The sequence below is a fragment of the Tachysurus vachellii genome, chromosome 21 (assembly GCF_030014155.1).
Source record: "Tachysurus vachellii isolate PV-2020 chromosome 21, HZAU_Pvac_v1, whole genome shotgun sequence".
Classification (NCBI taxonomy): Eukaryota; Metazoa; Chordata; class Actinopteri; order Siluriformes; family Bagridae; genus Tachysurus; species Tachysurus vachellii.
In genome coordinates, this window is record NC_083480.1 from 8199905 (window position 1) to 8222790 (window position 22886).

The 22886-nt window shown below is 41.7% G+C and overlaps 1 protein-coding gene across 6 annotated transcripts; it reads right to left on the reverse strand.

The window, feature by feature from the left end:
* Window positions 1-301: 301 nt before the first annotated feature.
* Window positions 302-21158, reverse strand: nfyc (nuclear transcription factor Y, gamma). 6 transcript variants are annotated; one of them, XM_060857445.1, is made up of 12 exons: window positions 15799-16102; window positions 15099-15190; window positions 9763-9872; window positions 8750-8821; window positions 8073-8186; window positions 7028-7123; window positions 5578-5760; window positions 4060-4131; window positions 3105-3266; window positions 2510-2617; window positions 2252-2311; window positions 302-1411 (listed from the first exon to the last, which is right to left on the reverse strand). In XM_060857445.1, exons 3-12 carry the CDS (start codon window positions 9859-9861, stop codon window positions 1289-1291), a joined length of 1089 nt encoding a protein of 362 aa, XP_060713428.1. In that variant the 5' UTR covers window positions 9862-9872; window positions 15099-15190; window positions 15799-16102; the 3' UTR covers window positions 302-1288. The 6 variants fall into 6 exon arrangements, with proteins under 6 accessions (XP_060713428.1, XP_060713429.1, XP_060713426.1 ...); XM_060857446.1 differs by lacking the exons at window positions 15099-15190; window positions 15799-16102 and adding an exon at window positions 21028-21158 and having other exon boundaries at window positions 8750-8818; XM_060857443.1 differs by lacking the exons at window positions 15099-15190; window positions 15799-16102 and adding an exon at window positions 21028-21158.
* Between the last annotated feature and the right edge of the window lie 1728 nt (window positions 21159-22886).

Consider the following 22886-nt stretch of genomic DNA (forward strand, 5'->3'; position numbering starts at 1 on the left):
TGCACAATATCAAACAACAGATACACAAACCATTACACTCTTACATACTATCAACCCAACCATGCACACACACACACACACACACACACACACACACACACTCTCCCACACACCCACCCCCCTCACTCTCCCCCCCCCACTCTCTCCCACACATCCCCCCCCTCTCTCTCCCACACACACACCCCCTCACTCTCTCCCACACACACCCCCTCACTCTCTCCCACACACACACCCCCTCACTCTCTCCCACACACACCCCCTCACTCTCTCCCACACACACCCTCATACTTTCTCCCACACACCCCCTCTCTCTCTCCCACACACACACACACACACACACTCTCTCTCCCACACACACTCACACATTGCATGTAGAAAATCCAACAGTAAGAAGCCCTTTCAACAATATCACATGTTCAAGTTGCAGATCTATACAATTAACTAATACGATTAAAAATGAATTTGAGTTATCATACAAACTACAGAGATCAACATGTACAGAATGTTTAGATTATGGCTTTAGCATTAAGTTTTGAATTGTATACAAGACAACATGTTTGACAAATCAGGGCTTAAAAGAAACTCGAGCCAGGACAGTTTTTTTTTTTCTTTCAGAACCACACAGAGCTCAGAGGCAGGATTCCCCAGGCCTTGTACAAGGCAGTGGAGTCTTCACACATCAATCAGACCAATGTCACCTATACATGCTCTAAGTACACTGCAGGGAAGACTGGAGCATTTGGAGTCTTTGTACTGAGAACTGAACAAAGATCATTTGGGGCCAAACATTCGGATTAGATAGTGTTATGTGATTGTATAACCACATCATCTCAGCTTTAAACACAATGTTCCTACCACACAGTCTGGAAAAACACTGAAGCTTTGTAATGTTAAGGAAAATGCATTTAGAATAATGCGTCGGTTGGCTGAAGACAGGAAAATAGGGTCATGATGTGTGTTGCCAGACAGTGTGGTGGGAGCAGTGTGAACTAAACTTACCAGGATAACCCTGGCTGTGGCAAAAGCTAAATATATTTCTGCCACAGTGTGATCATGTGTATCGTTCTTTTTAAAAACTGCAGTCAAGAAGAAGAAACGGTTGCATTAAAGCTCTACGGCTGAGTGTAGTTAGAGCAGTTAGCCTTGTTGGTGTTGCATATGATAATAGAATGGTGCCGTGTGTGGGTATTGATAGTGGTATGGTAGGGATCCCTCTGATCGAGCTGGTCTGGAACAGTGTGGTTACAGCGCAGTCAGTGCCTGGGCGTCAAGGAGGAAGTGAGGCGCATCAGTCAGCGCTGACCTGCGTGCTGACCTGGCCATCAGCTGTCTGGCTCGTTGATTGGATGAACATAGGCTGAGTGAGCTCCTGACCTGCTGGCATCGTCACCTGCTGGATCTGATACAACTGCTGCAGGGATAAGAGAGAGAGAGGATACATAAAGCAACAGACGTTTGTTGCATCTCGATAATAAAACAGCAGAGACACAAAGTCTTGAAGGCAAATGAAGTACTGCAAGCACGTAGGAACTAGAAATGAGTGGGAAAGGCACTTGCAGGCTATTTGTCAATAAAATGGAATAACCTCAGTAGCTTAATCAATTCAAACATGGTTTTAACCTTTAATGACTGGATGTCTTATCTTTCTAAACTTAGTACTGTAAACAGGATTAATGCTGTTTCTGGGGAATTGAAGGTAGCTCAGGAAGCATTATTTTTGACCCTTTTTGAATTGTGAATCACATTAATCCCCAAATCTATTCACAGCATTCCAGTTAGTATTAGGATTCCTTTGAAATCCCTGTCGCTGATGTACCAGGCCTTAAACAGAAAGACTCTGATATTCTGTCTCCTTGTATTAATCACCATCACTGTCCACACCCTTACAGTTTGGAACAGTCTGTACTGTGACGTCTCCATCCACAAGAAATGGCATTTAAGAACATAAGTGCTATGTGTATGCATCTCCAAGTGAGAGTATTTGCTGTTCTCACTATAATTAGAGCATCCTTAGCTTTTCTCCTTGCTTGCTACTGCTTTTGCCCTTCACTTGAAATGATTAGTACTAAAAAACTAATAAATATTTGAAATGAGAAGTAGGAATTTCATTAAAGTGAAAAAGCAAGCAAAGAGAAAGCAGATGCAGCAGAACATTGCCTTGCTACTCATTAGCAAATAAAAACACAAGTAGTAATACTAAATAGACCATGGTGAAGAGTGAATTAGTGTAACGTGTGACTCTGAACCTTACCTGACCATCAGTGAACTGGTTGAACTGCTGTTGTCCTTGTTGCACTTCTGTCTGTGATACCTGCCAACAGAGCACATCATGTACATCATGTCCCTGCAGAGGATGACACTGCAAAAACGGACTGTCCAGTTCAATTATCAGAAGTGTTACAAATCATAGAAATCAAGCACAGGAATAATAACAGCAGCAACGATTCTGAGATTTACTACTGCGGTTCTATAAGCAGATTATTTCATTAAAGGGTCTCATGTGTTTTACCTGCTGAGCGTTGGTGGCGAGGGTCTGTATTTGTCCTTGAACGACTTGTGCTCCTGAAACTGGCTGAGCCAGACGAATGTACTGCAGGCCTCCAGCATTCAGCTGCACCTGTGGTAACACCACCACAAGGAGGAGACAATAGGCACCCCGAGTTAACCTGCATCATAGCTTCTAGACCAATACATGGACCATCGTAGAACTCTGAGCTAATATACGGTCGTGCCATGTGGGATTCTAGCATAATATACATCTGCCTTGTAAAATTCTAGGCTAATATACAACAATTAAGTTTTTTTGTTTCAAATTCAGATATATTTCCATGTACCCTAAACATGTCCACTGACAAACTGGTCGCTTCAAACTTATTGTAATTTTTAGTATTAAAATTCCGCTAAAAATATGCAGCATAACAAGTAGCTAGAGTGGCAAGAATATTCACATATCAGCACATAAGAGAGTCACAAAATGATTTCACATTTCCTTTTCTAACCTTTTGCAAAAGCGATTTAATTTTAGGACTGGATATAGGCAAAGTGATTAGAGATGCTATAACACCACATCCTTAATGACGTAGGGATACTGGTGCAGTTCTTACAGGGATCTGCTGAATTTCTCCTGTGTTGGTGATGATTTGCTGCATGACCTGCATGGTCTGACCGGCTGGTTGTGCCGCCTGGCCCTGAGCCTGGCCCTGTGCAGCCGCCTGCACTATCTGTACCTGCTGGCCCTCACCCACCTGCATGGTCACTGGAGCGCTCTGTAAGAAAGGGAGAGAGAAGGAAGAAGCGAGGTAGAGAGAGAAGTGTTAAAGGTCTGAACAAATAAAGTTTTACCCTGTGCAAGAGCACCCTATACCTGTCTGGTGGTTTTCTTTCAGCAGTGATACTAAAGCTTACAACATACTTCACATCGCCCCATGTTCTAGACAGCCCTCAGGGAACTACATGAAACTGATCCAAGGACTAAGAAAGAGGAGTGCGGTAAGTCTGTGACCTCCGAGCTCTTGCAGCAAGCAGAGAAACCTGGGTAGTAAATCACCTAACCATGAAAGGCGATCAGCCAAGTCTTCAAGGAAGGACACCCAATACACACGAGCAATTTATTCAGCAGTCTGGCATTATCTGCCTGCCACGACCTCCCTCAGTGAAAAGGAGATGAACTATGGATACAGATATGTACAGTGGGAACACTTCAGGTCTTGGAGAATCCTGTCCTGATTACTCTGATCACACTTTTTTTTTTTTTGGCTTCCACTGATGTGATAACATGATTGGATTACTGATGGCACAAAAAAACGATTTTCAATTTGAGATAAAGTATTAGGTGATATCCATGGGCCATGAAAATACATCAAAATATATGAAATGCATCAAATCCAATCTGATACCAACCCAGCATTTCAGATCAATATCAGACCGATACACTTTATCAGATCAATGCATCCATATAATCCCAAATAATAAGCTACACAGTTTAATAAGAAGGCAAGCAGCATGACCTTTGCTACAGGTGCTACATATAAGGTGCAGTTTGGGGTCTGAATTGTTTACCGTGATCGGGGTAGCCTGTGACTGAGCTACCTGCACCTGCTGTAGCTGCTGCATGGTGGTCCCCTGCAACACCTAAGGATGAACACATGGCAGGAGGAATAGAGAGGGAGAGAGAGAGAGAGAGAGAGAGATGGACAGTGAGACAGAAAAGCTTGATCAAGCAATAAGCACATGCAAAGCAAATGGTAAGTGACACAGAGCATAAAATGCCGGGAACAAAAAAAATATGTTGAAGCATAGCTTCATAGACATTGGGAACAACATGAGAGAAAAAAAAGAAAAAGAAAATGTCATTTGTAAGCTGATGAATAATGGCCTGAAAACAGCAATTGTGATTAAAAGTGGTGCACTTGTCACAATTGCAGTGAGACTGCAAGCTTGGTGGTGGGTGGTAGCAATAACACAGAACAAAGCATGGTATCTCTCTTTCTCCATCCTCATGGTCAAAGCTAGAGCAACAGTCCAGTCAGCTCACATAAACAGATTCTTTTATTCATTTTGTTTATTTCAGACATTAATTGAAATCCTGAGAGATTATAGTTGGTTGACCTCACTTATGCATACTTTTTTCTGCCGTGAAAGCATTGCTCACATCTCTGACTGCTCAGCGAATAGCAGGCATGCTGAAACAGCACTGATCCTTACACACAGAATAAGGTTCAGCACTGAGAAATAGAGCAGAGTGTGAGAGAAAGTGTGTAGAAAAGATCCTGAATAAAGCGAAGGAGATCAAGAGGGCACAAGGCGAAAGTTCAAACAAACAGTGAGGAAGATGAGTAGTGAGTGAATAGAACTGAATTAGGTTAATGACAAGGACTGAAAGAGAACAGGAGACCAAAAGATGTGAAAAGGATCACCAAAGTGTCTGAGGGGAAAAAGCTCTGTGTAAGTGAGAATAGGGAAGAGAGAAAGAGTGAATGTGTGTGTGTGTGTGTGTGAGAGAGAGATTCAGATACAGAGCCAAAAAGAAAGTGTATAAGTCTAAAGAGAATAAAGAGAGAAAGCGACAGCAGAAGGGGCAGCGAGTTCACATTCTGAGACCGGAATGATGTTACACTGTGGTGGATGAGAGGGTGACTGAGTTCTGCACTTCTCATTTGATAGGAAAGTGTGAATGACACCGCTCGGCATCCTCTTTTAAAGTGTGGATCAAGTAATCAAAGTGGAGTGAGCTCAAGTGTGAGGCTTTGGTGTGTGTGTGTGTGTGTGTACCAGCTACTAGTATGGTAAAGTTTCAGGTACTAGTATGTCTGTCTGAGCTATAGGATATACACAATGGCAAACTGTGAAATGCCACAGTGATTGAAAGAGCTGCTAATAAGGAACAACGTCCTGAATGTTTTCCACTCCACCTGCTCATGTGTAACTAGAGAGTTCAAATATCATCCAGTGTCATTAATGTTAAAACAAACATATGACCCCAGTGCAAATGTGACTGTATTTTGTTTGTGTCAAGGTGAAGGTTATTGTTGATTGTGTATACAGGAAGGGAACGGTTGCACTGTGTGTATGTTTTACCTGGCCCTGCTGAGGCTGGGCGATGATGATTTGGCCTGGTTGGAGGGTGGTGGCAGCGGTGGCGGGTGCAGCCACCTGCTGGCCTTGCTGCTGCCCCTGCACCTGTACAGCACCGGGTTGCTGCGCCAGCGTGAAGTAGTACTGCACCGGTTCTGTCGAGGCGACCGACTGACGCACCTCCTCCTACATACACACACGCACACACACATAGGATAAAGCCTATCACTAGGTTACATCTCCATAAAATATTTCAACACTGTAATACTAGAGGCTGACCTTGAATAAATAATTAATAGTAAAGGGCTCGGTAGAGTAATGCGAGAGTTCATGCTGTGAACTGACAGCAGTTGCACTAGGCTTGATTTCTCTAACTTGACCTGCGTCAACTGTCATCATATCAAGCAATACTTTAGTTTGTTTACTTTACAAATCAAAAACGTATTAAGGAATTTAACAATTTTTATACATTTTTTTAAAACATGGGAATACATTTATTTAATTTTATTACTATTTTAAACGTCAGTTTGTATGTGGGGAAAATGACAACAGTCACTACTGGTCAATCAAATCATGGGATGACGTGGAATGCGTAGAAAGGTTACTGACATTAGGAGAAATCCACTTTTTCTACACAATAAATCTTAATCACATGTATGTGTGTTAAATCTACATCAAAATACCCCTGAGAACCAAGTTAAATCTTAAAAATAATTAAATAAAAAAAGGTGTAATTGGAAATATTCACTGTTTTCATGTTAAAGAACTCTTTGAGCTAAGAATGGTCAGTTGTAGATGCGTACTTTGGAGTCAATACAGTTTTTAATGACCGAACATATAAATAATATGAATACTGAATGTGTCATTTGAAATAATCCAAAAGGTAGTTATACATTTTATAAAAAGAAGTCGGGTTTTTAATGAGAAAGCGAAGAATAATTTGTGAGAAAGAGCGTAAACATCCCTCTCCCAGCTTTGTAATGTCACAGCTGAGAGTGTAGGATGTTTACACACCTGCTCACACACAAACATGACAGCGGCACCAGGAACCGTCTGATAACATCAGCCATGCTAATCAGACATACAATAGCAAGCTTTGGCCTGTGAGCGCTGCGATAGTGCTGCCGTAGTGGAGGTGTATCCTGGAGAAACATGTCGAGAGGCTCTTATAGCAGGGTGTGTGTTGTGACCTGGAGGACATTGTGGTCATTTAGTATTTGTGGCGGTGATGGAGTGGACGTTCAGTGGTAGCAGGATGCTGCAAACATCCGACTGAAAGCCTTGACTGGTCTTACCCCCAGCTTCCAGTCAAGGATGTTTACAGCACCTCCAAGCCCCCAGGAGTGGTGTCGCACAGTTCTCCTCTTCCTCAGGATCACAAAGTTGTCACTTGGTATCTTTGAGGATTTTACATCTTTAACGTCAGTAATAAACTCTTGTCATGGGTTCCCACCTGTCGTTTGGGTGGCTTAAGGTCATCTCTTGGGACAATGTCAATGAGGAAGTCAAACTGGTCAAACTTGGTGATCGCCATGGCTATGTCATTCCTCTGGGAAAGACAAAAAAAAGAGAGGAAAAAAAAAACAGAATGAAATAAACACACTTTAAAAACACTGATCAAGGCAGTATTGAAATTTGTGACGATAGTATCGTGTATAGAATGTTGATCAAAAATAGTTAATTTTTTTGTAGAAATTATGCAAAAAAAATATAACTGAAGAGACACAGACATACAGTATGACTAGTAATAATCTGAAGATTTTTCAGCTTCATGTCTGTAACGGTCCAACCCCACCACTAATCCATGTGGTACTTTCCGCAGGATACTGTGCTGTCAGGACCACCTCCCCACTGTCACCCCTCACATCAGCAGCTATTTTTAGCCTTGTGATTAATATTTGGTGGCTAAGGGTCATATCCTCACAGTTGTTCTAGTGATGAGCGTTGTCAGGGTGACCCTGATTGACGCTAGGCCTTCACAAAGGCCAGTGCAGCAAACACACCGCCTTAGCAACAGGAGTCAACACATGACAAAATTTACATACTCTGCGGTGTTGCGCTTGATGTTACAGGTTCTGCCTAAATCTAAATTCTACCACTCCTAATGCAAAAGGTATCAATCTATCCAAGAGATACAGAATTAGTTCTAGACGTCATAATATATCAATTTACTATGTTTTTTTGTGTCTCACGAATATATCTTGTTGAGAAACATTGTATTTAAAGTTTATATTTAATATTGTAGAATTGCAGTCAAATAGGACTCAAATCTAATGCTCCATCCAAAATAAAAATCTGTCACATCTGTGATACAGAGAGATGTACATAAAAGTGTTAATATGTAAAGAAACTGAAGGTTCATGTAACAGGTTTCCCCCCCAATTTGGCCACAAGGGTCATAGTGGTATTATGACAAGAAAAAGCCCTGACTTGGTAATTATCAAAAGCCAATCGGTGATGGTAGGATCAGAGGAGAGTTTAAAGATCAGCATTTTCACCTGTAGTGTGCGCCGTTTGTTGTCCTCGGTGTGTATCCACGCTCTCAAAGTGAGCTCTGTGATGAAGATCTGAGCTGCTTTGGCAAAAAGCACTGGAGCCTCTGCACTGATCATCTACAGTGTGTTGGCATGGAGAGGGTTAAAGGGTATGCAATCACAGGCACACGTACACAAATTCTCATGGCCACACACACACACACACACACACACACACACACACACACACACACACACACACACACACACACACACACACACAAAGTAAGGCTGAACCACAGTGTGTCCCAAGGTCTTTTCTCATGTCAGTGACGCTGAGCTCTTAATTGCCTTGGCTTTCTGTTCCAGTTTAACCTTCTTCCCACTCTAAGCTCTAGTTTATTTTAAGTGTGTGAACACCACTCTACACGAATGCATGCTTCCCACACAGGACTACCTTTAAATACAAACAGTGTACTGCTCATGCCACAAACTGTGCACTCAACTGTCCAACAGAAGAGGTCAAATGAGACAAGATGGCCGAGAGATTAAATTTAAATGAAAGAACAAAGAATGAACGGCCTTTCTCTTATTCACACTATTCCAAGTGAACGGGAGAAGGCAGGCAATGAGAAGGACATGATTTAGGTGAGTGAATGTGACAACGGTGCAAGCTTGATCACCGATCCTGTCACTCTTACCTTCACATCCTCATCCAACTTCATGATTTTCTTGATGCGAGCAAGTGGAAGCTCCTGCACGCGAAAATCCTTCTGAAACCGAGCGGGAATGTGTCAAAGCAGGTTCATTTACATTTAAGCAAATTACAGATATCAAAGTAAATATCCACTGATCTGGATGCTAATTTACACAATGAGGGAAACATGTAGCACAAACAACGCCTCTGTTTATAGAATTTCACTTTCCACCTGAGCAGCAGGAGCATATATTCATGTGGGTTTTAAATAAGACTGTAAAATACTACAAACGTTGTGTATTTAGTTTAAAAAGCTGTATATTGTGCTTGATTTAACGTTTATTTTATTGTTTACCTGCTGACACTAAACGGTGTGACGTACGGTTTGTCTTTATTGCATTTTCTTCTCTGTTTATTCACCGTCAACTTATAGAACCATGTAGTCGTCTCTGAATTTCAGCCAATCAGGTAACAATCATTTCATATTTATTTCACTGAATTGCGATGGTTTTTTGGAAGTGAGTCGATTATTACAGCTTCCAGAATGTAGCGGTGTACCCAGTTATGATGTGATTATATGTAAGGTAATAAGAATGTAAATGATGAGATGCAGGATTGTAACGATTTTGTCTTATTGCATTATTTTCTTTTCTACTGTAGACTTGCAAACCTTCCAAAATAATCCTCTGTAAGTAAGAAGTACAAATAAACAGTTTCCAGTTTGCCTGATTCCACAACATTTCATTGCTCCTATAAAATGTTATTTGATGGTTTATAACCAACCGATGGTTATAAAAAATGACTTCATTTACTTCCGTTTAAATTCTTACACCTACAATAATCATAATTTTATACCCCGCTAAGAAAACCTGTGACTCACAATAGCTTACTGTTCGGTCCACTTAACGCTTCTATTATCACACGCTGCTTCTTCTATTCTGAGCAACTCTTATGAGTATTCTCATGCTTTCACCCATTTAATTAGAGAGATCATGAAACTGTTTACGAATTTTATACCACAGTGAGGTTCCTGATCTCTTCCATGACCCTGGGCCAGAAGGACTGCAGGTTCTGCTGGGCATCTGTTCCAGCGGCTCCGAAGGAGTCTCCTGACATCTCCAGACCTTCTAAACAAAAAAAAAACAAAAAAAAAGACATCAGAGAAACAAAACATTAAGGCCTCTGACATTGCAAATAAAACTGTAATTAGACTAAAAAGAAAACAAATTATAAGCTTTATAAATTATAAGTCCATTCTCATCTGAAAGTTCTTCCATGTTTATTCATTGTGCCATACAGCAGCAGAGTACAGAAGAGGAGCAACACCACTCCAAACTTCTTCCACAAACTGGAATCCCTGGAGTCTACATTGTTTCTGAGGTTTGGACCATATGTGGCACTCTGAACAGGCAGCTCTATGTGTATCGCAAGAAATCACCCATATACACACTGACACACACACTTGTGAAACGAGTGGGCCTGGGTTATCAGGCTGAGGCCAGGAGAGTGTAGCTGGCAGGTTACTACGGCATGAGAGGAATTCTGCTCACAAGTTCAGCCAACCTGCCTGAGCTTGTGCTTCTGGGGAACGCAGCGCTGCTCACACTTTTTCCCTTTAACCACTCTGGCAGAAAAAAAGAAAGACAAAAATAGCTGGGTGGGGTGCCACTGGCGCATAAGCCAAAGTAAAGACAACTAGGCTCTGTGCAACACAGCTATAATCCAAGATCAAGACAAAGTGCTAAGGGTTTAGTCAGAGGAGCAATCAGACTTGTGTGTGGCATCATGATGTGGGTCAAATGCAGCAGGACACCCTTGCATACATTATTACAAACGAGAGGATAAGCACAAAAGGGCTTTCAACAGAGACCAATAACTATGTACTTGCTCACAAAATCTATTGCTTTTAAAATGAGAATACAGATCAATAGCATTAGAGCAGAAACAATTCCGATAAATAAATCATGTGTATTGACTTAGGCCTGGCTGCATGAAATACGGCCATGTCTCTTTTTTAGAGTTGAAAGTGTGATAAAAAAAAAAAAAATAGAACACTGCATTAATGCTAATGGATCTGAAGTATCGTTTGGTATCAATTTAATAGAGGGGGGCAAAAAAGAAATTGCCTTGGACAGAAATGCGCTGTTTGCATTTGATTAGTTTTGCCAAGGTTAATTTAAGAAACAATAAAAACAGCATCTGGCTTTGGTCTTGTTACAGTCGCTCCGTCTCTGTATAGGGACGGCTGATTCTTAGTCCTAGCCACAGATAAGAAATAATAATTAGATGATTCACTTAACACCGTTTAAATAACTAGCAAGCTAATTACTACACAGTAACAGCAGGATTACTGTCAAAAGGCCCAAGAAGTGGGGCAGCAAATTAAAACAGCAAATCTTCCATTTAAGGAGTGATGCATCAGCATAGCCAGGCTGGCTTTTTAACTCGTAGCCATGTCAACCTTTTATTCTTATGACATGATAAATGACCCACCAACAACAGGCTGCTTCTTGGTCTATCGTAAACCAAATGAATGCAGATGCATATTTACATCATACGCATGTACATGACGGTCTCAAAAGCCACCAGGGTTTAATATACAGAACCCTGGACCTGCTTTCTTCACTGGTAAACAAATAACTGAACTGTCTGCATTTTTTGTACTCGCAGACATTGACTGCTCTTGCCCTTCAGCAAACAGGGCAGTGGTGGTGTTGGATTTCTCCTGACCTGTGCGCCTGCCTCACTGGCAGCGTCTACTGCTTTTCCGACTCTCGAAAAGTCAATGTTGCCTGCACAAGCTGAATCAGCAGGATCTTTTCTGCTAGCCCCAGCCTGTTTCGTGCAGGTGGCACCGCAGCTCTTGCTAGTACCTCAGTAAAGGTGTGCGCCTCCATTTCACACCTCCCAGAGCTGCTTGGGGTGAAATGGTGGACTGAAATACGGCGCACTTAATTAGCTCTATTATAATGGCAGCTGCTTCAGGTGTTACACAGGAGGACATACAGAGCATGTTCCTTTTTGCGTAACTCGTTTGATGTTTGATGGAGCAGGTCGCGAGCAGATGCAACTCCAAGCCTCTCGAGAGCCCTGAGAAAAGCATGTGCCTATTGTGCTGACTCAAACACGACGAGAAACTCTGCTCCCGGCCAAATGACTGCACTTTCCAAGTTTCAAATGATGGACTGCACAAACACTAGTGCATTATGTGACCACACAAAGTTTTTCCATTTAGGAATGTTTAATTATACTAATGAATACTAAATCAGACATGTGCGGTAAAACTGAAGATAGAACCAAGACATCAGACATGCTAACAACTACAGTCAGGCAAAATACTAAAATGACTGAAAATGCACAGTCTTAAAATTCTGCTTGTACAAATAGCCAGGCTATGAGTGGAGTGAACATGGTTTTGTGTGTATTAAAGAAAAAACAGTCACTGATTTACACTGCGACTCCTGTTGTTATGTCTAAAGTCCAAGACTAATGTCAACAGCACCTTATTAAAACAACTTTAACTTTACAAACGCCCCACCGGATTGATCCTTCACCAAGCCCCACCCCAAGGTTACTGTTGCTACGTCTGAAACGCTTCTTAATCGAACAAGTCGTGTGGAATATTCTGCGTCCCAGGTAAAGATTTACCACCAGAAATTTCCAGAGCAAGACATCCAAAATGTCAGCTGTCTCTCCTCTGTCACACAGCTACAGGGAGGTTGAAGACAAACCCGTGCTTCCATTCGAGACACATGACACCGAAGCCTAGCGCATCTTTTCAGGCTGCTGATCGTGTCGCATTACAGGGCAGCAGAACACACTCGGAGGAAAGAGTTACGACTCACTTCCGCATACGAGACCTCGCTAGTTTTGTGTGATTGACCAGCGCAAGACAGTACACCATTCCTCCCATCCTGAATGCACCACCAGGTTTGATTTCTTGGCTCCGGGCCACGGAAGCATTTGAAGTCTTAATAACATAACAGTCTTTCAACCCTTCCCCCTGCCACCAAACATCTGGGACATGAAGGTTTGTCCAAGGTGCCCTTGCCTAGGTGCATTTGCTAAGCTATGATTGGATGATCTGTGTTTAGAGGACGGACTCGGTCACTTGTAACTTAACGCAAAGAATGTAATTAATCACGAAATAACCTGAACTATAACATGCACTAAAAATGAGTGAGGGGGAGGATTTTACTACCAGTGATCTCTAGATCATGTTATCATTTCATGTCTTTCTCCTCCCCGCCCTCATTCCTTGAAAATAGAGCACTGATGAGAGCAGATATAAACGAGTAACACAACCTTATCTGACATCTAAATGCTAAAGGCACGGGGAGGGGGGGGTGTGGTACAGAGAAATGGGCACGGAACAATTTGGAACAAAGGGATGGTGTGTGTTTAGAAAAGTATGTCTTTGCAATTGAATTAGCAGACTTTTAACATGGATTGAACCATTTATGAATAACACGACATGGTAAAGAGATTCCCTCTGTCAAGCGTTCCCGAGACGTCCTTGACTACGCCAACTGCTAGATTTGAAAACTTAATGCATCTCAAAATAAACAGGGCATGAATTTCAATGCTACAGGCACAGGCAAGTGCCTTTTCTCACAGAAGTTCCCATGTTATTAAAAGGTCATCTCAAGGATACTAAACACACAAGTCTAGTGATATTTAGCTATGTATTGAGGATTCAGTAACCACTGAGACATTCTCACACAGCGGACAATCGGGGACAGCTGCCACGGTTACTGGTTAATCATCAACCCCGACAAAGAGCGACAAGCAACACGCTACGACGAATTACAAATTAACCAGCTAATAACCTTCTGCTTGTTTTGAAAGCTAAAGACAGGGGGGACGGGATAACAGCCGACAGAGCTGCTCTGTATGACCTATGAATGATCACAGTGCACCTATAGCTCACTGCTGCTAAACATGTCCTTTATTCAGCCTCATACAAACTCCAGGAAGCGGTTACTGATCTCTCAAGGTCATTGAATAGAGGAGAGAGGGAGGGAAAAATGAGTAAGGTAGGGAGGGATGAAAAAATGCGGGAGATACAGTAGCAGAGAAGAAAGAGAGAGGGGAACAGAGACCTCCTGCTCTAGCTCTTGCTGACCCTGTGTTAAACCCGAGAAGACAATTTGCGTGCCGGTGTCTCCAGAGAGCGTGCTGATGCTGAAAGACTCTCTCTTGTGTGATGGTCTGTGAGGCATGTACTGTCCTCTCAGTCTCACGCTCTCCCTGCTGACTGAGTGACTGTGCGAGCCGCTCTCACATTCTTGTGACCTTCATACGCCAACAGGCCCCACTAGCACAGACGGGTACAAAAAGCTAATGCTAGCCCCAGAGAAAACGGTGCGTTCACTTGGCAGATTCATTTTCAATCTGAAAAAAAGCATTGTCCTAAGTTTAAAGTGCCTGGGTCATCAGATAGAATGTGCAAAAGGTCACCTTTGGATGGATCGACAGCACGCGTGACGCTCTACAGTCCGAAGCTCGTGTTCTCCATCACTTTTTTGGTTCCATATTGCCAATGGAGCAGTGAGTGGTTTAAATGATATTCAAGTCTCATGCAAACAACAAATTGCAGTGGGATTTGGCAGTAACTTGGAGCTATTTTTAGTCTATACGCACCACCCCCCACCCATCAGGACTCTACTATCTGAGGTACCAGTGGAAACTTTCAATTAGAAGGAGAACAGAAATCGGAATGGATCTCAGATTCGTTTAGCACGCACTAAACGAGAGAAAAGTACCTCAGTGGAGTTGTTGAAACATGAGAAAGAAGGAAAAGACAAGTAGCTCCCACAAACCAACTCTAAACCTCATCATGGGACCATCTCAAGTTTGTCCCCTAGACACTACCAGCATATTTGCCCTCTGCTCTACATCACTGTCAGTAAAGTGTAAACAAGCCATGAAGGACTGGGCCTTGAAGGTGAAGCAGGACTTTTGTTCACAAACACAATCATCATCTTCCCACCGTTCAAAACGCAAAAGAAACACAAAAGACATTTCTACTGACGTTGTTAACATGTCCAAACAACCAAACCAAACAATTCTGACACTATGACATTTTTGGTAAAAGAAGTATGTAAAGAAAAATAAATGTCAACAATACAACACCTTCAAGTTGAATTTTTATTTAGATATTCCATGATCCATGTTAATATAAATATAAAAACCAAAGAAACAAAGCAAGAGGGCAAAAGGAGGAGGAGGAGAACAGCACGGTGTAGGACAGAGAAAGCATCCCATTTCAAATGAACACAGAGTTAGAGTAACAGACAACAAACACAGGTTGGTTTGTGGGACCGCTGCCCAAACACAGATGTCACACTTACCTTGTGCCCTTCATAGTGCACTGCAGCCAGGAGGAAGATCCCAGTTTCTTTTAGAGCTGGACAGAGAAACTCTCTTGTCCACAGGCTCTGTCCTGGGAGCAAACAAAGGCTGTGTGTTGGGCAGACAGTCGGCATTGCACGCTGATCCCAAAGCAGAGAGGAAAGCAACAACCCCCCTTTTCAAAACCCCCTCCGCTTTCACTACCCCATCAACTCCTACCCCCCCTTCCCTAAATACACAGCCCCCTTCCATTCCTCCTCTGACTCCACTAAAAGCACCTACAGCCTTCAGTCTGTCTGTGCCTGGCCACGCTTCTGTTTGTCTTTCAGTTGACCCCTGCTTCAATGTGAAGTCAGAGAGAAAACAGCAGAGAAAGTGAGAGACGGGAGGAGAGAGACTGTAGATCAGTATAGCAAGTGCTGGACAAAAAATCTCCTGCCCGCTTTCCCTTTAACACTTGAAAGTAAGCAATCTAGCCTGCTACGTGATACTTATGGCCCGCCTCTCCTCCAGATCCCACCCTTTTCTTCTCTTCTCTTCAAATCCCATGGAGCCCTTTTTCTCTTCCACTGGCTCAGCTGACCGTCCTCAGGCTGTGTAATTCCACCCTCCGACCGCCCAAGCGCCCGCCCTCCCATTCCTCAGCCTATTTCTGCTCCACCCCTTTTCACAGAGAGTCAACTTCCTGTTTTAAGTTACCTTGAGAAGTGGGGTAGGGGTCAGGGAAGGAAAAAAAGGAACAGCGAGAAAACAACAGACAAAAGGACGGAGTGGAAAAAAGACGGACACGGCGAAGGTGGAGGAGGGTCTCTGTCCACTAGCTTCACAACCCTTCTGTGCTGATCTCGTCTCCTGCTGGAGCTGGACGGAGCTGGAGGGAACAACTGGCTTCTCACCAACAACTGTGCCTTGCTTATTTACAATGTCAAACAAAATGTCTCTAGATCCCGCCCCTCTGACTCACACACTGGCTGGTCGGCCGGTGACGTAAATCACCCAGAGACCACCGGTTGGCTCTGAGGCGCATCAGAGTGGCTGCCGCATGCCGTCGCCGGATGATTTAAAGTGGAATGTCACACAGGGCAGATAAGCCGTCACACAGGCACGCAAGGACATCTGTGCACTGAAGCTCTATAGAAAGTGCAATTCATTGATGCCGTTTAACATGACATGAAATTGTAAGCAGCACAGAAACAATCAATAAAGAGAACACGGTTCACAGGAAACAGAGCGGTTAGAGGTGACCTTAAGGTGAACAGGCCAAATATGCTGACAAAATCCGTCATATGCAAACACATCTTCGGGAAATAGATACACAACCAAGAAGACAATCAGCAAGAAAAATAAAGCTAATGACTGTTCAGTCTGTGGGTTTATTTCAATCTTGTTATGTAGGTAATATTAGAAAACAACTTGTATAACAAAGGTTATTTCAACTGCTGTCTTTCTATTAAAAGTCAAGCAGCTCATTTCATGGAAAGCATGTTACTGATTTACACGACACAATACACCACTTCAAGAGAGCTTTACGGAACAGAGGACAAGGAAAAATATATTTATGTCAAAACATAGTAATTTGCATTTTCTTAAAATTACAGCAGTAAAATAAATTTAAAAATAAAAAAAAATCTGACAAGATGACCAGAACAGAGGTGTATTGTTGATAGAGAAGATGGAGGCATTTTAAACAAGCCTGAAATGGCGGAAAGACCTCAAGGTTATCCCTGTTGTTCCAGTGAATATCTGCTGCTCCGTGAGGAAGAGAATTAGTGGACAAATCACTACAAGTGGGACAAGCAGATTTGGGGGTCGGGCTGGTGGACGAGTAGCTTTAACATCCAGAGTTTCTCATTTGGTGTGTGTGTGTTTAATCATAATGCTCTTCACGGTGATGCAATGCACCTTGAAGCTGTAATTCAAGCTCAAGCTACTTGTTCTGAATCTCGGCGCCTGCAGAACTAAAAACATCTGTCGAGGGGCAGACAATGTTTCCTCAGTCAGGTGCAAGTACAGAATGTGGAGACAGTGATGGACCCAAGCACAATAAGATGCTAGTCAGACAGTAATGTTTTCTCTGTGCAACATAGCCCAAAGATGAAGCACACACAATCTGCCCCATTAGGACATTGGTACAAGAGGATAATGACCTTATACACCTTCATGACTTTTTACTTGTATTATGTCAGCCATCACTTTTTAGCAAAATGTGTTGTGTTTCTGAAACAACCAACACACAGCACCAGGCAGCACACTGGAGCTTTTACTGACAGTAATCCAGCTACATTATGATTTTCTCACCTGAACTATAGTCAGGCAAAGTGTTAATGTTTGTCTGTGTGGTAACGGGATACAAAAGACTAGTGAATGATTACACCTCAGTGTAGCAGAAGAGATAATAATTTGTTTAACCGAAGCATGATTCTTAACTATGTTATGCAAAAAAGAGCAAATGCTTCATCACATTTAAACTCGTCCACTTAGAGCTGCTTTACACTTCTGCACTGAAGCGTATTTGCCAGATATTAAGATTACCTTTGGTGAAGAAATGCAGGCTGACAGGCACAGTATAAACAGTGCATCGTGGATATTCATATATTAACATTTACAGCATTTATCCAGAGCAACTTACATTTTATCTCACTCTTATACAACTGAGCAATTGAAGGTTAAGGGCCTTGCTCAGGGGCCCAACTGTAGCAGCTTGGTGGATGTAGGAATCGAACTCACAACCCTTTTTATTCACAGACCTGCACTTCACCAACGAGAAAACGTGACCCCTCAACACATTTTATCAAGTATTTCTGCAAATATACTTTAAATATACTGCTAATGCACTCTGATGAGCATTAAGCACCTGAAAAAAACTGGTCAAGTGAGTCAGGGTGTAAAGTCACTGGGAACTAGATCCTGTATTACAACAACACAGAAAACTTCCTCACAGATCATCCATTAAAATCACACAGTGGTGTGACCAGTAACAGTTCTCAGTAGAACATATTTTCTGCACTGTCTAAGGAGTCTTCTAACCATAACTAAGAGTGCAAAATAAATCTCTCATGCTTCTATTGATGTGCTTCATGTTTCTGGTGCAAATTTCAGAGCTAGTGCTGTTGATGATGATAACGATAATGCGTGGGATGTGGGATGCTCTCAATGGTTACACAGGAAACCAAAGAGTTCACTAATGTGAAATGAATAACTCGGTTATTTAAAATAAAAACAGTCACCAATCTGAATCAGGATGTATTTATTTAAAGAAGGTTCATAGCTGAATATGAGCACCTGCCAAATACCATAATTGTAAAAACCCACCAACAATTAAAGTTTAAAACAAAAACATTAACTTTATTTTGCGATTTTATTATATGTAAATCCTGAACATCAGAATATGGTGTTCATTCTCCCTGTTCGAGGTCACCATAGTGGATCGTCTGATTTGCACATCTGATTTTGGCACAGGTTTCATGCCTGATGCCTTTCCTGACACAACCCTCCCATTTTATCTGGGACCGCGTGGAACTGGGACTGACACTAACCTGTGAGACTGTACTGTAAAGAGAGCACACTGACCATTAACTCTGGATAGTGACAACTAGCATGCATTATTGGGTTAAAGACTGCGTCTAATATGTGGAAAGAAGTCAACAATTTTCAAACAACACAAGCACCATGCTACTGTGAATCTCTGGCATTTACAGAGACAGCGAGAGCGAGACAGACACAGCGAGACACAGCGAGAGCGAGACACAGCGAGAGCGAGACACAGCGAGAGCGAGACACAGCGAGAGCGAGACACAGCGAGAGCGAGACACAGCGAGAGCGAGACACAGCGAGAGCGAGACACAGCGAGAGCGAGACACAGCGAGAGCGAGACACAGCGAGAGCGAGACACAGAACGACGTGTTCATTTGTAAAATGAGAGCTGGAATCTTTAAAAGGTCACAAACTGTGCAGACTCATTAGCTCATTACAGTTAGACTTATACAGGTGGGAGGCTCCTGTTCAACCCCAACCTTAAACAAACCTCAGCGTAGGAAGCGTCGCCGAGTCCTACAATACTCAACTCGCTCTAAACTGCAAAGACAACAACTGTAACATAAAAGCAAACAGATTTTTATTACTTCAGATGTGACCCGATTGTCTTACTAGTTACACTAAAATAAACAACATGGCTGCTGAATACATTTCCTTCATGGAGACATTTAATAGAAATGTCCTGTAACACAGGAAGTGACATTTAATAGAAATGTCACTTCCTGTGTTACAGCAACACCTACTGTTATCAGACATTGCAGCCTAAGTGCAGGACTGTGTGGTTTCAACTCTGACTCACCAACATTTTAATGTGAGCCTGTTATCACTGTCGCAGATTATTTCCAGGGCTGTTATTTTAAGATACAAGGGTCCTAATGACTGCTGATCTCTATAAGAAATCAGCACTAATGTTTGCTTACCCTTAATTCAAAATAAAGCCATTTAAAATGTGAGTGATACATACATAATGCTACAGATATGATTTATCATCACAACAACATCAGAGATATTTAAAGATTTTAAGAGTGAAACGTTCTGAATGGTTCAAGAACGTGGACTTTAATCCAGTGGATATCTTGTCTTGGATTTTTGCTGTTACGTACGTTTGCTCACGTCTTTTACATTTCTTTCTTTTTACCGTTGATATCCTTTCACACTTTTATACACTCCTCTAACTTTAAAAAGGTCTCCATTCTGTATTCCGGGTCTCGTGATCACTTCTTTTGAGCTTGTTTGCTCAGAGCAAACCGAGATTTGCTTTAAATGAGGCTTTATCAAGCAGGACTTCATGAAGAACACCATAATGAGCCCCATTCACATATGAACTAGAACATTTTAACATTTAACTTAGTACTGAATTTACGAAAAACAAAAAGCACACAGAGACTCAAAAAAAAGCATCATTTCAACAATTATTCGTACTACTAATAAAATGTAACTTATATTTCATGGGGTCAAGTCATTAGTCCACACTTACTAATGTGACCTGGCTACAAAGCTACAAGAAAAAAACTCTCTCAAGGAAAAATGACAGGACTTTAACATTCCAGTGTGTATTTACTCCATTTTAACATGTCTTATGTTACTGTTATTCGATAGTTTGAGACTTTCTGGTCGTCTGAGAAGAAGAGAAACAGGGATTTTTACAGTTTATCAGTCAGTAAACCTGCCCAGTGAACACACAGAGCTCCTCTATGAGCTGCAGCTTGTTTACCAAACAACAGCTAGCTTTAAAAAAAAAAAAACGCTTTGTTTGACTCAGGAGACAAAATCGACAAGCAGATTATTTATAAGTAACATTTAGATTAAAAAAAAAACCCCAGAATGTAAAGTTGTGAAACGGTTGAAAGTTTGGAGACAAAGCTCGGTGTTATGAGTAGGCCGCAAACATACTGTATATTATGTTGGTTCAGCTGAGAGCAACACAGACAAACTCTCTCAACTAATCCTATGCACAAGTTTCCTAAATGTTTGTAAAGTCCTGAAACGCATACTAACCAATAAAGACTACGTTTGGATCTGTCCTTCAGACCAATCAAACCTCGGACTAGATTCCACCAATCAAGGTTTCTAAGGACTTCGATAGTTGAGAAACTAAAGCCATTTCGGCTCAACACGGACCACCGCGTCAACCGTATACCATAGACACCAAGAGCCAAGATGGCGGAACGTGTTTCACAGTTTCTAGTCACTTCCACTCCTTTCCACTAGCCACCAATAAGCGCCTCAGAGAGCGAGGAGGGAAATGGCGCCTATATTCATCCTCCAAAACAATCGTCCATTGGATGAGAACGATCATTGGTCCGAGGAAACCCCCTCATGACCTTAATATAATCTCGACACACGATAACAAGAGAACGCGAACATGTCAGGGAAATTTAATTCTGTACTTACTTTTAGTGACGAATTCGTAGACTAGTCCGCAACAGCGTTATTTTTTATTTATTCGGAACGCTTACAAGAGCCAAGATGGCCGCCGCTTTGACAACTGGTTCAGAAACCGGAAGTTGTATTGCGTAGCTTGTGACGTCGAGCACCGCGTTGAAGCCTCGTACACAAGTAGGAGTTCAGGTTTAAACCGAGGAGCCAGACTTCAACAGCTTTATGTGCTTTTTATTAACTGCTCACAATTAGGAGATGTTATGAAACACTTTTATATAAATTCCAATCTGTCAAGTCAGTCTAAGGACAATAAAACTGCTGATATCACTAAACATCTGGACAGTATTTGTTTCTTTACCCTTCTGATAACTGCTTTTGTAAAAGCAGCATAAAGCAAATTACATGTGTCTGTATAGAAATATCTGTGGAGTGTAGTTATCCTGGTTTTCCATTAATCCTCTGGAAAGTAAACGGTTGTGTGCTGTTCTGAGGTCACACACATGCATGGTAGGGTGACTGGTGTCTCTAAAGTGCCTGTAGTGTGTGTGAGATTATGTCCTGCCTTGTATTTGCACCCTGTCCAGGATGTACACTGACTTGTACCCAAAGTCCCCTGTCACAGGCCCCGGGGCCATTCTATAGGATAAGCAGTACAGAAAATGGATAGATGGATATATCCATCAATCTTTTATATATCCATCAATCTTTTATATATCCATCAAACTGTTATATATCCATCAGACTGTTATATATCCATCAGATTGTTATATATCCATCAAACTGTAATATATCCATCAGACTGTTATATATCCATCAAACTGTAATATATCCATCAGACTGTTATCTATCCATCAGACTGTTATATATCCATCAGACTGTTATATATCCATCAGATTGTTATATATCCATCAGACTGTTATATATCCATCAAACTGTTATATATCCATCAGACTGTTATCTATCCATCAAACTAATATATCCATCAGACTGTTATATATCCATCAGACTGTTATATATCCATGAAACTGTTATATATCCATCAAACAGTTTACATGCTGTTTTTGCACACTTTTTTCCTTTTTACACATGCTGCCTCACATTTCAGCCGTTTGCTGTTTTGCGTAATACTTTAAAATATCTCAGTTAACTGCTGCTATAATACTAATGTGTTAATTCCAGCATTTCTGCACATGCAATATTGTTGAACGATACAGTATTTACACTGGTCACCGTTGTTTCTGTTTATTGTGTAATGTCTTTTTGTTTGCACTGTCTTTTGTCCTGAACGGTCTACTTGTCTTTTGTCCTGCACTGTTTACACCAGGTTGCACTGATGCACTTTATGTATCTAGGACTAACTTACTAAGTCCTTATAGCTCTGTCTTTGTTTTATATAGCACCATGATCCTGGAGAAACGTCTCATTTCACTGTGACTGTATTGCAACAGCTATATATGGTGTAAATGACAATGAAAGCTTCTTGATGACTTGATTCTGAATGTATGCATACAGTAAAAACAATTAGGAGCTCGTCTGAGTTATAACAAACCCGAGAAAAAGGACTTAAAACTACAGGGTTGTCTACTAGCATAGGAGTTCTCTAAAAAGTCCTCATCAATACAACATTTATCAGACTATATATTTATAATCACACCTTCCATGTCACCCCTATGAGGATGAGGTTACCCTTTGAGTCTGGTTCCTCTCAAGGTTTCTTCTTTTACAATTCAAGGGAGTTTTTCCTCACCACAGTCACCTGAGTCACCTCAGACTTGCTCATTGGGGATAAATACAAACACATTTAAATATATCTAATGTTAATCTTGAATTTTTGTATTATATTAATCTTTATAATAACCTTTGGTTCTATG